Source organism: Harmonia axyridis, chromosome 3, assembly GCF_914767665.1.
Source record: "Harmonia axyridis chromosome 3, icHarAxyr1.1, whole genome shotgun sequence".
Taxonomy (NCBI): Eukaryota; Metazoa; Arthropoda; class Insecta; order Coleoptera; family Coccinellidae; genus Harmonia; species Harmonia axyridis.
Genome location: NC_059503.1, coordinates 2546021 through 2559852, shown reverse-complemented (window position 1 = coordinate 2559852; position 13832 = coordinate 2546021). Strand labels below are relative to the sequence as shown.

Sequence of the window (13832 nt, the reverse complement as noted above, 5' to 3'; positions counted from 1 at the left end):
GATAGGTATGTAGTGCCATTTGCCCCATACATTGGTGAAAATTTCATTTTTATGGACGATAATGCCAGACCCCACGTGCGCGCATCGTTCAGGAGTACCTTGAAGAGGTTGAAGTCTCTTGAATGGAATGGCCAGCAAGAAGTCCAGATCTCAATCCGATTGAGCAGGTTTGGGACAACCTCAATAGAAGGCTGAGAAGTTCAGAAAATCATCCAGCTACTCTTAATGACTTAGGAATCCTACTCAGAGAAATCTGGGAAGGATTAGATCAGAACATTTTAAGATCACTCATTTTGAGTATGAACCGTCGTCATGGGCGCCCGCAGGGGGGGGCCAGGGGGGGCCATGGCCCCCCCTGAGATTTTGATAACCTCATTTTTCAGCACAACACCCTCAATATTACTTTCTCAATCCAAAGGGCAAGGAAAAAAGGAAGGTAATGGATTCACAACAATTTTCCAGTTTTCAATGGAATTACTATAAAGACATAATATACTATACACATATCCATAATCCGCAGAGGTATTTTTTTCAATTGAAAACTTTTTTAGACGCGTTGAGCACTTCTTGAGTGAAGAAAAATCGTGGAACCGAACGCAATCCACGCGTGTCAATTAAAAAAAAAATCTTATATATACTCTCCTTTTGTCTTTAATAGATGAATGTTAGAAAAAAAGTATTGGAGAAAATCGAAAAAAAAATTTACAGATTATAAAAACAAAAGTTTTTTGCGGAACTGAAGATATGCCTATACGAGAAAGCAACAAGAACTCTGGAAATTTTAGTGATCTTTTGAAATTCAGAGTAGACGTTGGAGATAAAGATTTAGAGATCCATTCATTCCACGCAGCTGGTTTGAATTTGGACAAACTTGTAGCGCAAGGTTATGATGGCTGGTGAAATTCTCAGTGTTCAAAATATCATAAGAGACAAGTACAAGATAGCAATTTATTTCCGTTGTGCCTCCACTAGGTTGAATTTAGTAATAAATGACATCAGTAAAATAACTGAGATTCGAAAGAGCATTGGAACCGTTAATGACATTATAGTCTTTTTTCGAGAGAGTACCTTGAGAAGAAATCTGATTCCAAATATTCCTTTGTTTTGTGAAACTCGTTGGTCAGCTAAATATAAATCTTTGCAAGTTTTCACTGAAAACTTCAATACTATATTCAAAACTCTTTTTGCTATAAAATCTGGAGAAATCTCAATGAATTCTTCATCAACAAAAAGAGCTGCTCAGTTATGGGCTGCAATAAACTCTTTCTCTTTTGTGATTTGTTTGACGGTAGCAAGTAAATATTAAAATATATTGGAACCAATAGCAAATACACTACAAGGTGTTTCTATTAATTTTGTAGATTTTCACCGTCATATAAATTTAATTATAGAAATATGTGGAAAACATCGCTCAGATGATGCATGCTTCACAGAAATTTTTTCCAAAGCATCAACTATTGCTCTGAATCTCAATATACAGATCGGAAAACCACGAATTTGCGGTAGACAAATATACAGATCTAATTATGAAGCAGATTCAGCTGAAGATTACTTCGAAAAATCTATATTCATCCCATATTTAGATCATTTGATTTCAGCCCTTGAAACGAGATTCTTTTTTCTTTCTTCAATTGCCAAAGAATTCAAAATTACTAGATATTGAATCTTTCGCATCTAAGGTCGGCAATATGTATAACATTGAAAATTTAGAAAGTGAATTGAACATTTGGAATGAGTATTTATCTAAATCACAAATGGATGAAAACATAAAAATTGAAGATCTCATCAGACAATGTAAATTTTCTCCTGCTATCAAAGAATGCCTTATTCTTCTCCTTACATTTCCATGTACTACTCGTGCTATAGAGCGTAGTTTCAGCGCAGAATTAAATTTTAGATCAGAATAAAATATACCTACTCTGTTGTATAACGATTAAGTATTTTGTCTTCAGAATTAATATTGTTTTTTGCAATTTATGATTTGTTAATTTTGATAAAATACTTGTTTGTTATTTTCACATTCTGGAGCAATTCTGTGCTATTTTGTTTTAAACTCCATTGTTTGCGTCATTCACTGTATATTTCAAGATTTATTATTATTCTTTTATTATTCTTATGAACATAGTTTTATCGAGCATATATGTATGTATATATTTTTCATTTCGTTATTACTCGTTGTTTTTTCTTTATCAGCAATTATAATAATTATTTCATTTCGTTCTCCATATTTTTATATTTATTTTTTTGTAAATTCTTCCATTGAATGTGACTCTTTTTGAAGAGAGTTACCGTATTATTTCACATCACCCAATGTTGTTGATGTTTAAAAAAAATGTTGAAGTGGAAAACTTCATAATTTTTATTTTGCACAGTCCTCCCCCCACTTATGAATATAAATACAGAAAAAGAAAGAAACGGAATACTAATATCGCTTACGACAATCATGGACGCCTTATCAATTTTCAATAATTTTCATCTTTTGCCCCCCCTGAGAAAAATTTCTGCGGGCGCCCATGACCGTCGTTGCCGAGCTGTAATTAACGCAAGGGGGGGGGAAATACCAAGTATTAAATCACTTATCAACATTCCAGTATTTTGAAAATTAATTATTTCTCTTCTTTCACATAAGATTCGGTGAAATCCTGAATTTTTCTTCCATTTAATGTGTCTTGTTTCGCTCAAAACCTTTCCGAGAGAACATAAAAATAAGTTATAAAGTCAATGTAGAGTTAACTTTCATTAAAATTGAGATTTTCAGAATGTGCGTTAATTTTTTTGCGCAGTGTATTTTAATACAATGTTTGTGTCACAAGTATGTCAGATTTTCTTTTAATTTTGAATAGATGTGAAAAAGCTGAATCGCATTTCAGTTGAATATGTCATATTCAACTTAAATGAAGTCAGATTGTGACTGGTAGCAGTGTAATATATGTTGAGTCTTTTTTTTTAATCTATTTTGACAATATGCTATGAACTATGGAGTAACGATGCTTAAAAATTGAATATCTCTATGAGAAGTGGATGTGTTACTGTATCAACATTTTCATAATATTCAATTAGAATTGGCGAATGCCTCTATTTAGGATGTTTTGAATTCATTAAATTTCATATAAAATGATTGAGAAATTCTTGCTCGTATTCGTGTTATCTGTCAAAGGTTCAGAAATAAAGAGCATCCAGAGCAAAAGCAATTCGTGAGGAATGTGAGAGGTTAACAGAAAGAACCAAGGAGAATTTACTCACGAAGGAAGATCCCCGACAGCAGCTCCACTGTGGCAGCAGGAGCAGCAACAATAATTAACAATCAGTCATAACACGTGCTACGCCATAACTTCATTAATAGATCAATACACAGATTTTGATTAAATCTCAAAACAAATTTCTTCGAAAAATGATATGGCAACACCTGTACAGTCATCCCATTTTGGGTGAGACAGCCAGGTTTCTCGCTTGTTATTTAAGATAGAGCCTTGCGATTTTCACGTTCCTGTCCTACTTTTATTGAAACTCAAGTTGGTCTAATCAGATTTTGCATAACTGTTTCCGTTCAAGAGATAAAGGGTGATTTTGGTAATTGATACTCTTCGAACCCCTCCTTTATCTCCGAAGTTATTAGAAATAATGCTGAGCTGAAAACTACGTCTGAATCAGAATTCTGCGCACTCAATATTTTTTTCGGGGTATGGTTTTGAAGACTCAACACAAACCTATATTTTTTTCAATGGAACACCCTGTATATCAATACTTCGTTGAATTCGTTATTTTTTTCCCTTCAAAATGATGTAGGATACTATGTGGGTAAAACGTTCAGAAATGTTAAAAAAACACTAAAACATCGAATAATGATGATTTTTTGTAAATGGGCCATGAATTTTCTATGTTTCGATAAGAGGATTATTACTTTCGATTTTCAAAAGTAGTAGGTCATTGATGATACAAACATCCTTGTTGTTATTATGGCTACTATGCATTTGGGAGCATTGTTTTATCAAGTAGGCATTGGAGGGAAAAAACCAATCTGATCTAGCTGTCATCGCTATGAATTATTGTTATTTTATTGATTCTTCTTTTATATGCGAAATCCATTGTCCATCAACAAAAAATCATCTTTATTTGATGTTTTAGTGTTTTTTTAACATTTCTGAACATCCTACCTACATAGTATCATACATCATTTTGAAGGGAAAAAAATAACGAATTCAACGAAGTAATGATATACATGGTGTTCCATTGAAAAAAATATAGGTTTGTGCTGAATCTTCAAAACCATACCCCGAAAAAAAATATTGAGTACACCACTGGATTCTACGCAGAATTCTGATTCAGACGTATTTTTTACCTCAGCATTATTTTTAATAACTTCGGAGATAAAGGAGGGGTCCGAAAAGTATCAATTTCCAAAATCGCCCTGTATCTCTTGAACGGAAACAGTTATGCAAAATCTGATTAGACCAACTAGACTTTCACGAAAAAGTAGGAACGTGAAAACCACAAGGCTCTATCTTAACAAGCGAGAAACCTGGCTGTCTCACCCAAAATGGGATGCACTGTACTGTTCAATATTAGTGTGGAGGCGGTGTTGCCTTATCAGTGTCTAACTTTTAGTTAATTTGTCTTCAGCTCTGTGTAGCGACCTAGGGTGCTTTACAATATCGAAGCAGAATCAAACGTTAGACATAGTTCTAGTTGATAACCAGGTTAAAAATCATTTTATTGGTAAGGTTATAATAAAAAAAAAATTGAAATATGAGAAAATAGAATCTTTTCGAGTTAAAACAAATTTTGGAAGTAGGCACCAGATCCTGAACGTTTGATTCTGTATTCTTCGCATATCTCTCTCAGTTTGGATCTGTTTAGCTAAAAAAAAAAATCCGTTTACACGCAATATCTGCGAGTCCATTTAAACTGAAATGCCCTCAAATTGAGAGAGAAGGACGAAGCTGTTCATAAAATCAAATAGTCCATTCTAGACGTGACGGATGTTCACTTTGCATAAATAGAACTCTATGAACTGCATTGCGATTTTCATATCAACAACCACAAATACAAATGCGTTATATCGACTAAAACATCGACAACTACACTTAAGCTGTATAAATCACAATTCATTTGGCAGCCTATATAGCCCTATTGACCACTTCATATAAAGCCATTAGGGTCCTCGTTGATCTGGAATGTGGTACTGTTTGGTGATGCTGTGTGGACAAATAGATTGTGCAAGATATGTTTTCCAACAATTTCCATAGTGGACATTTCCAGAACGTTGGCGGTTATCAGTAAATACAAAGGGAAATATTGGAAATACACCTAATTGATTTTAATTTGTCATAAGAAAGTAAAATTAATTCTTTTTTCGTTGACCTTTTTCATTTTCATTTTTGTCGTATGTAACTAATATTATAAGTGCATGAATATATTATTATAATCATAATTTTGTGTAAATCGACCCTAGAAATGAATTAAACTTCTGCAACGATATATCATCACAATTTTATCTGACCCTAAGCCAACATTCTAATGGAAATACTGCAGAGGAAATCCTACCTATAGAATCAACATCATTATTCTCTTCAATTACCTGACAAGACACGGGAGTAATGTGGGTTTTTTTGAATTTAATGAAGCCAATATTTGCATGCAATTAAAAATACCAAACGAGTTAACAATTTTCTTCAAATAAACGTTGCGCAAAGACGGGGAAGCTTTTGATACTCATTTCGATACCGATTATTTTATGTTTTAACATACCTAAAAGTAAGGGACTTATCATTTTCTGAAAATATGCGATGCATGAATATTGATATAGTTATGAAAAAGGTGTGTATTTATGGTTGATTTTCGAGTAAGATTACCCCCTAAAAATTTCTGCACTCATTTGGTATAGTTTATCCAAAGTCACTTGAACTAGTCTATAAAAACGCTTGGCCAGAGATAATTGCAAAACAGTCATAAACCATTGGCGCACACTTTTCAAACCCTTGAGTTGAAAATAATATTTTTGCGTGTGTATGGGACTCAGATGTCGATTCTTTCAGAAAATTTGTGACGTGGGTAGCTTTCGCTGTTACATCAAAAATGATACTATGTCAATCTACGGTGTTATAATTTGATTATTCTTTAATCTCGACCTGTAATATACTATCAAGGAACGTTATCAACGATGATGAACTGATCGTTGCATAGAATTATAAGAGCACGATGTTTGAGATTAATTCGGAAATGTTCTGTCTGAAGATAAGACAAACTAGGGTAAAATAGGTACATGACCTTGAAGTCCTTGAGTGACATCAAGTCACTCAAAAAGTTTTTTTGGAAAAAACCTATATTTTTTATTCATTCAGTAAATTATACTTAGGTATAAAGAGAGAGGGGTCTCAAGCAAATCCTATACTCAAAGAGTTATCGAGGAAAAACTTGAACTAAGGAAAACTGCAATTTCTCATTGAAAAGAGTAGTCTATGACTTCCAGAAAACATAAAAAGAAACTAAAAAGTCGAAATTTCATAAATTGTAATAAATTATTCTCTAAGATGGTTGAAATCCCATAAACCAATAAAATTTTCAATTACGAATAATTAATGACATTTCATGAAATGTCAAATTTAGTTATCCAAATTTCGATTTTAGTTTCTATGTTTTCCGGAAGTCATAGACTACTCCACTCAGTTAGAAATTATAATTTGTAGTATTTCCTCAGTTCAAGTTTTTCCTCGATAACTCTTAAATTTGTCGTATTCAGAATCAGAATAAATATTCAAAGATATATGTAACCTATTATTAAAACTGTCCTGACTGATGGCATGAAATGGTGAAATATTTCTATTTTATATAAAATATTCGATTGATTTTTCGATCTGGCTACGTAGCTGCTAATTTGAGGTACTAAGAGCCTCAACATCATATGCCTATTCTACATGATTTCTTAAACCTGTAATAACATTGCTAAAATCAGAAAATGTAATGAAAACTTTGTTGGTTAATCTCATATTCAATTCTTCCTTCAGTGGAATGAAGATTTTTAGGATGCGAAATCATTTTCTTCAGAACCCGTCATATATGAATTCTGACTTTGAAAGTAAACGGAAGAATAGATTTGATTGCGAAATATTCATCTTTTTTTATAAGAGCCATAGAATTGTGCCGAACATCATAGTCGAAATCATTAAAAGCATCAGTCACACAACGAACTAAAACTACGTAAAAATGCATTTCAATAATACCCCTATGGACCACAATGGTGTATGCGAATTATTAGAAAGTAATTAAGAAGTGATAGATGCAGCCAATGAGTGTAACCAAAAACGCTCTCAAAGTGGAAAGGGGAATACGAGGGGAAATATTCAGCCAATAAGATCAATCTAATCGGGACATTCTTGTTTCCAAGACGATCTGCTAAATACCGGGGTTTATTTGAGAGTATTGATAGCCATATTTTCATAAATTCCAAAGGAATTTCTGAAAACTTGGACAACCATTGTATAATTGAAATATTCAGGCTTCCTCCAAGTGACTTTGGATATACTATAACACCATGTACAAACCTATTTTGAATCAATACAATCTATGTGAAATTCCTGTCATTTAAAATATAATTTACGATATTCAAGAACGCTCAAACTACTCCGTTCTCTTTCGCCACGAAAATATGTCACAAAATTTAATATTCACATGCGTCTATACATTATACGCCAATGCGACGATGACACAAAGTAGGCCATGCTGCCTGCTATCTTGGCAAATATGCAGGATTTTCCTACACGTGTATGTGCATTAGAATGTCCCCGCAGATACTCGGAAAACCACTCCGTTCCAGGTGGAATCATCTCTGGGATGTACGGGAGTGGAAACTCCTTTTTTCTGAGGGTTTAGAGTGGTATCATCCGATCCCTCAGGATCAATATATCGCAGTCACCAAACTGCACCCAATTCCGAAATTACAAAGTTAAGGAAATGAATACAAATGAATCATCATTCGTTATTATAACATCTTTATATCGTGTTGGAATAAGGCAATATATTTTTATTCTTCGTAGAAAACACTGAAGCAAAATAGATCAGTCACTTGAAAAAAAGAATACTCATTCATTTACCACAACAATTTCTTATATACTTATAATCTCTAGGTTAGGTTTAAAATTGTTTGAAATTTCCGAAAAACCAAATCAATGAAATGAATGTGAGGTTAATAATAGGTTAGGCCTACATCTATCCCTTACTCAGCAGATTCAAGAGGCTCTTCGCTACGAGATACAAGTAGCTTCGTATAAGATATTAGGAATATGTCCAGACATGTTTCGGAGTGCATAAGACATTTAAATTTTTCCAACAATGTGGTTTCTCTGAAATTTTAAGGAATATGTATAAAAAAAATTGTTGCAATAAATTCGTAACGAGTGAGTGTTCTTCTTCGGCCACTTAGTAGGTATATATTGATCTACTGGCTTTATAGACCCGACAGCTTTATGAATCTAGCGGTTAGACGGATCATCGGCTCTACTGATCCTATCCTATCACTATCCATAGAACTGTCAGCTTGGTTCTTTTTGGTTAGTAGATCTATCTAGTGAGCCATAGTCCAATCATAATCAAGAAAAAAATATTCAACCGTAGTCTAGTCGGTTTCGCACGTTTCGCTCACTACCAAGGTGAGCATCTTCAGAGGTTTCTAGGTCAGAGATTGTAATAAAGGGTGTTTTTTTTCGAGGTATATAACTTTAAGTTGGCATTACTGTTCAAGATGGCGACCGTTTTAACAGCTGTCAAGTGATTTATTTTCAGTTTGGTTCGGCAATTCATCATGAATAGACTCACGCCTGAACAACGCTTGCAAATAGTGCAATTTTATTGCGAAAATAATGGTTCTGTGCGGAATACGTATCGCGCACTACGTCCATTTTATCGTCGACAAAACCGTCCATCAGAGCAGTTAATTCGATTAGCCATGGAACGTTTTCGCACCACGTTTACTCGTATTGATAACTCGCATTCCCAGTGTCGCCGTACAGAAGAAGCTATTGCTGCTGTAGAGCGTAGCATTGAGGGAGACCCGAATGAGTCTATCCGCCATCGAGCACAGGAATTGGATCTGTGTCCATCCACTTTATGGAACATTTTGCGGAAGGATCTTGGTTTGCGTGCTTACAAAATCCAGGAGCTGTGGTTCCAACAAGACGGCGCAACATGTCACACAGCTCGTGCCACAATCGATTTATTGAAAGACACGTTTGGTGACCGCCTAATTTCACGTTTTGGACCTATGAATTGGCCTCCAAGATCTTGTGATTTAACACCGCTAGACTACTTTCTGTGGGGCTATGTAAAGTCATTGGTCTATGCGGATAAGCCACAAACCCTTGACCATTTGGAAGACAACATTCGCCGTGTTATTGCCGATATATGGCCACAAATGGTGGAAAAAGTCATCGAAAATTGGACGTCCAGATTGGACTACATCCGAGCCAGCCGTGGCGGTCATATGCCAGAAATCATATTTAGAATGTAATGCCACAAGATTATCTTGTGGATAAATGAAATTCATGTCAATCGAATAATCCATCGTTGTTTTATTCCAATTTAAAGTTCTATAGCTCTAAAAAAACACCCTTTATGACGCTGGATTTCTATTATCTCGATGTTGACTGTGACCAGAATAAACATCTTACTAGCGCGAATGAATATGGAAGCAATAGAAAAAATAGAAATATAACAAACATATCAATAGAAAGGAAGAAACACCAAAAGTTGATAGTGCCTGGTTACCAGCTTCAGATTTCACGAGTACGAATACCAAACCTGTCAGAAATGAAGAGGTTGAATCCATAGCTCTGCTCCTTCTGATTCCAGTTGGAAAAGGATAAAAACCGCATCGAGGCACAAGTTACAATCTACGATCAAGAAACCTCTGAAACTGAAGATGCTTATCGACTAGACAAAGCTCAGAATTTTAAAATTATATTGAGAAAAAAAATTTCGAAATCTGTTTTTGGTCCTCAGTAGATTTTTTATGGAAAAATCATTGAAACTCGATAAAAATCCGAATTTCTCTTGAATTGTTTCAGTTTTCATGTGAAAAAATAAAGTGATACTCACTCCGGGGGTGTTCCCCTCAGTTGAAAGGAGGTGAAGCGGATCTGCACCCTCTGACCAGGTCCTGCATGAAATGTATAAACGCACTGACGAGAATGACCCCTGGGGTTCAAAAAATCAGGGGCGTGAAAGGTACCGTTCGTTGGGCCCCCCAACCGACTGACGAACGTTTGGTCACACTCTGAAACAAAAAAAATTGAGATAACATTATACGAAAAGAAAAAGACTGGTTCATTGATAAATAATAAATCAAAATTGAACGAAACAGTTGAAAAATGGAATTGTTAATGTATAAAGTGAAGGGGTAATCCTTCGAAAACTCATTCTGAATCCTGAAAATAAAAGTCAATATCAGTTAAGAAAATGTTATTTCAATTTTAACTTCTTCAATGGCTGCTTCTTCTCATGGGAACTTTGTGTCCCTCTTCAAAAAAGTTTTCATTCGGGAGGTCAGTGACAAATATTTTAGGAGATATGACGATTTTTGTAAAAAAATTCAATTGTTACTGATTTAAAATATTCTTCAATTCTTTTCTCAATGAGTTCAAAGAAGAACCTCCACATGCAATCAGCATCTCATTATGCAATTTCACCGCATTAAAGGTGAAAGAGCTCGCTGAAACATCTGCTGATGATTCATGATTACCAGAAAAAGTTGTTGCTAAGTGACTAACTGACACTATTCATTGATGTTGTAAAATAAGCTCTTTGTAACTGATAAGCTGGCTTTCATCAGTTGCTAATAAAAACTTTGAGTCTTGCTATTCCAAATCAGACAGTACCACAGTATTGATTTTATCATTTCATAATTAGCTATCCAATCAAACTTTTCCCAATCTAATTCCAACTAATTCTAGTTTGATGTGAACAACTTTGTTCTCTTCGAACCCTCTAGCCAAGCGTTAAAAACCTTCTAAGTAGTTTTTCTCCAGAAGGGAGATCTTGCCTTCGATATAAGGGGGACTTAGGTAATCAAGTTGAAAGAGAGGAAGAAGTCCAATCCAAACGCTTGGACTCAAAAACAAGTCTAAACGAAGTTTCCCAGTGTTTGTATTTGTAAGATACCTCTCATCAAACCTCTGAATCCCCTTTATTATAATTTTGATTAGGAAATGAACCCATACGAGGTTTCCTTCACATCAGAACTCATTTTTCTGTTCATCTCGACTAGGTTTTAAACGATCTTCATAATGGTAGAAACTAACGGGTGTTTTTTTTCGAGGTATATAACTTTGAGTTGGCATTAATGTTCAAGATGGCGACCGATTTAACAGCTGTCAAGTGATTTATTCTCAGTTTGGTTTGGCAATTCATCATGAATAGACTCACGCCTGAACAACGCTTGCAAATAGTGCAATTTTATTTCGAAAATAATGGTTGAATGGCTACGTCAATAAACAAAACTGCCGCATTTGGAGTGAAGCTAATCCTCAAGTGTATGTCGAAACACCGTTACATCCAGAAAAATTGACTGTTTGCTGCGCTTTATGGGCTGGTGGAATCATTTGTCCGTACTTCTTCAAAAACGATGATAGCCAGAACGTTACAGTCAATGGTGATCGGTATAGAGCCATGATTACTAACTTTTTCATTCCTGAATTGAACAACTATGATGTCCAGGAGCTGTGGTTCCAACAAGACGGCGCAACATGTCATACAGCTCGTGCCACAATCGATTTATTGAAAGACACGTTTTGTGACCGCCTAATTTCACGTTTTGGACCTTTGAATCGGTCTCCAAGATCTTGTGATTTAACACCGCTAGACTACTTTCTGTGGGGCTATGTAAAATCATTAGTCTATGTGGATAAGCCACAAACCCTTGACCATTTGGAAGACAACATTCGCCGTGTTATTGCCGATATACGGCCACAAATGTTGGAAAAAGTCTTCGAAAATTGGACGTCCTTATTGGACTACATCCGAGCCAGCCGTAGCGGTCATATGCCAGAAATCATATTTAAAATGTAATGCCACAAGATTATCTTGCGGATAAATAAAATTCATGTCAATTGAAGAATCCATCGTTGTGTTATTGCAATTTAAAGTTCTATAGCTCTAAAAAAACACCCTTTATGTATAACAAATTAGTTGAAACATTTCAAGTCGATAGAAAACGTGAAAGAGAGTCGACTTTTGAAATTGTTCTAATGTTAAAAGTTCCCATCAATGTAGTCTCATAAGTAGTAAATGATTAGACTCTACTAACAACTTATGGAATTTTGTAAATAATCTCCAATTCTATGCACTCTATGTATCATCCACTACGTGTGACATCCTTGTCACTTTGTGATCATAGATAGCTGTCATTGCCGGATCCAGGCGTGTTTGACATGACTCATCCTTCCTGTCCATATTGGAGCATAGAGAGCGGCCAATATCGAATTGAATTCTGTTGGAAATGGCTCATCCCTTTCATGTTTCTCCCCTTTCGGTTTGATTCCTCAGCTTTTTACCCCCTCCCCACATCCACTCCAAGTGTACATCTGTATGTTGGCTATCCCGGCGGGACACCCTGGAGATTTCGGTATTAGCGGGAACAGGAGGCCAAAGTGCACATTCGTAAATCCCCAACCCGCATTGGCACTAATACTGCTCTCTCCTTTTCTGTGGAACCGGCGTAGGCATAAATAAATCAGGGTTGGCTGTGACCAAAAGCGTCACATGTGCTATTACGGTGGGAAGGTTGAATAAGATCTGTGCCCAGTGGCTATGAAAACAGATAAGAAGCCACAGAGCTCGAAGCACCAAAGTAACGGGTCAGATTTTCGGTCGAGGCCATTAGAAGGGCGAACGGACGTTCTGACAACTAATCTGTGGATGTGACAGAATTCTATGCCTTGTTCGATACGTCGAAATCGTATTTTCATCAGTGCCAACCACAGAGATCTTGTCGTTTGTAGCATAGATGCATAAGAAGTCATGATGTTCCATTGGAAAGTACTTTTTCGGCAACCGTCCGGAAAGTGCTCACTTCCCGGACGCTTTTTTTCTGAAAAAGTAGCATTTCCCGGCCTAGTCCGGAAAGTACGTACTTCCCGGACTAGGCCGGAAAAGCATCATAGAATCCATAGCAACCGAGATAACGGCTGACAGTTCATATGAAATTAGTTGTCAAAAATTTGCATGTTTTTTTTATCGCAATCGCAATAAAATATGGAAAGCAGCAGCGATAGTGTTATTTTACATGGTTGCCGAGAAAATATTGTACGCAACACGCCCGAAAATGGTTTTTTTGGACTCACAGACTTCCAGGACTCGCTTACGCTCGTCCTGGAATTTTGTCTATTCGTCCAAAAAAACCCTATTTTCCGAACTTGTTACGTAAATTACTATTTCAGTATCGTAATGAGTTCATTACAGTTCTAAAAACAGTGTTGTAATGAACTCATTACAGCATCGTTTTCAGTTATATTTTTCGTTTTGTGATTGTCTATACTGCCTTCTAATCCTAGCAAATTTCGACAAACGTCAATAATTGTCAAAATGATATAATTTGGATATAGTGAAAGGATTTGCAACATTGTTCGCAATTTCTCTTGATTCTGGTGGTGTTAAATCGATTTCGTCAGACATAATTCACGAATTTAATGCGTAATTACCAATTATTTCAGAATTCGAAACGTACGATTCATATTCAAATTCCGTAATCTGTCAATTTTCGCAACAGTCACACCAACTGCCAAGATACAATACAAAAGTCACTAGGATATATAATCTTAATTTTTCATTGAATTTCGACAATA

At 35.6% G+C, this 13832-nt stretch overlaps 1 protein-coding gene across 4 annotated transcripts in view; it reads right to left on the bottom strand.

Annotated features, from left to right (window-relative positions):
- LOC123676993 (cubilin) overlaps positions 1 to 13832 on the bottom strand; it is a 69784-nt gene that overhangs the window by 11470 nt on the left and 44482 nt on the right. For 3 of the 4 annotated variants that reach the window (XM_045613364.1, XM_045613366.1, XM_045613363.1), the window contains exons 3-4: positions 10090 to 10267; positions 3244 to 3270 (exon numbers count right to left, since the gene is read on the bottom strand). In XM_045613364.1, coding sequence (XP_045469320.1) covers positions 3244 to 3270; positions 10090 to 10267 — 205 coding nt within the window. The remainder of the gene's footprint in view (positions 1 to 3243; positions 3271 to 10089; positions 10268 to 13832) is intronic. The other variant, XM_045613365.1, reaches the window with a different exon arrangement.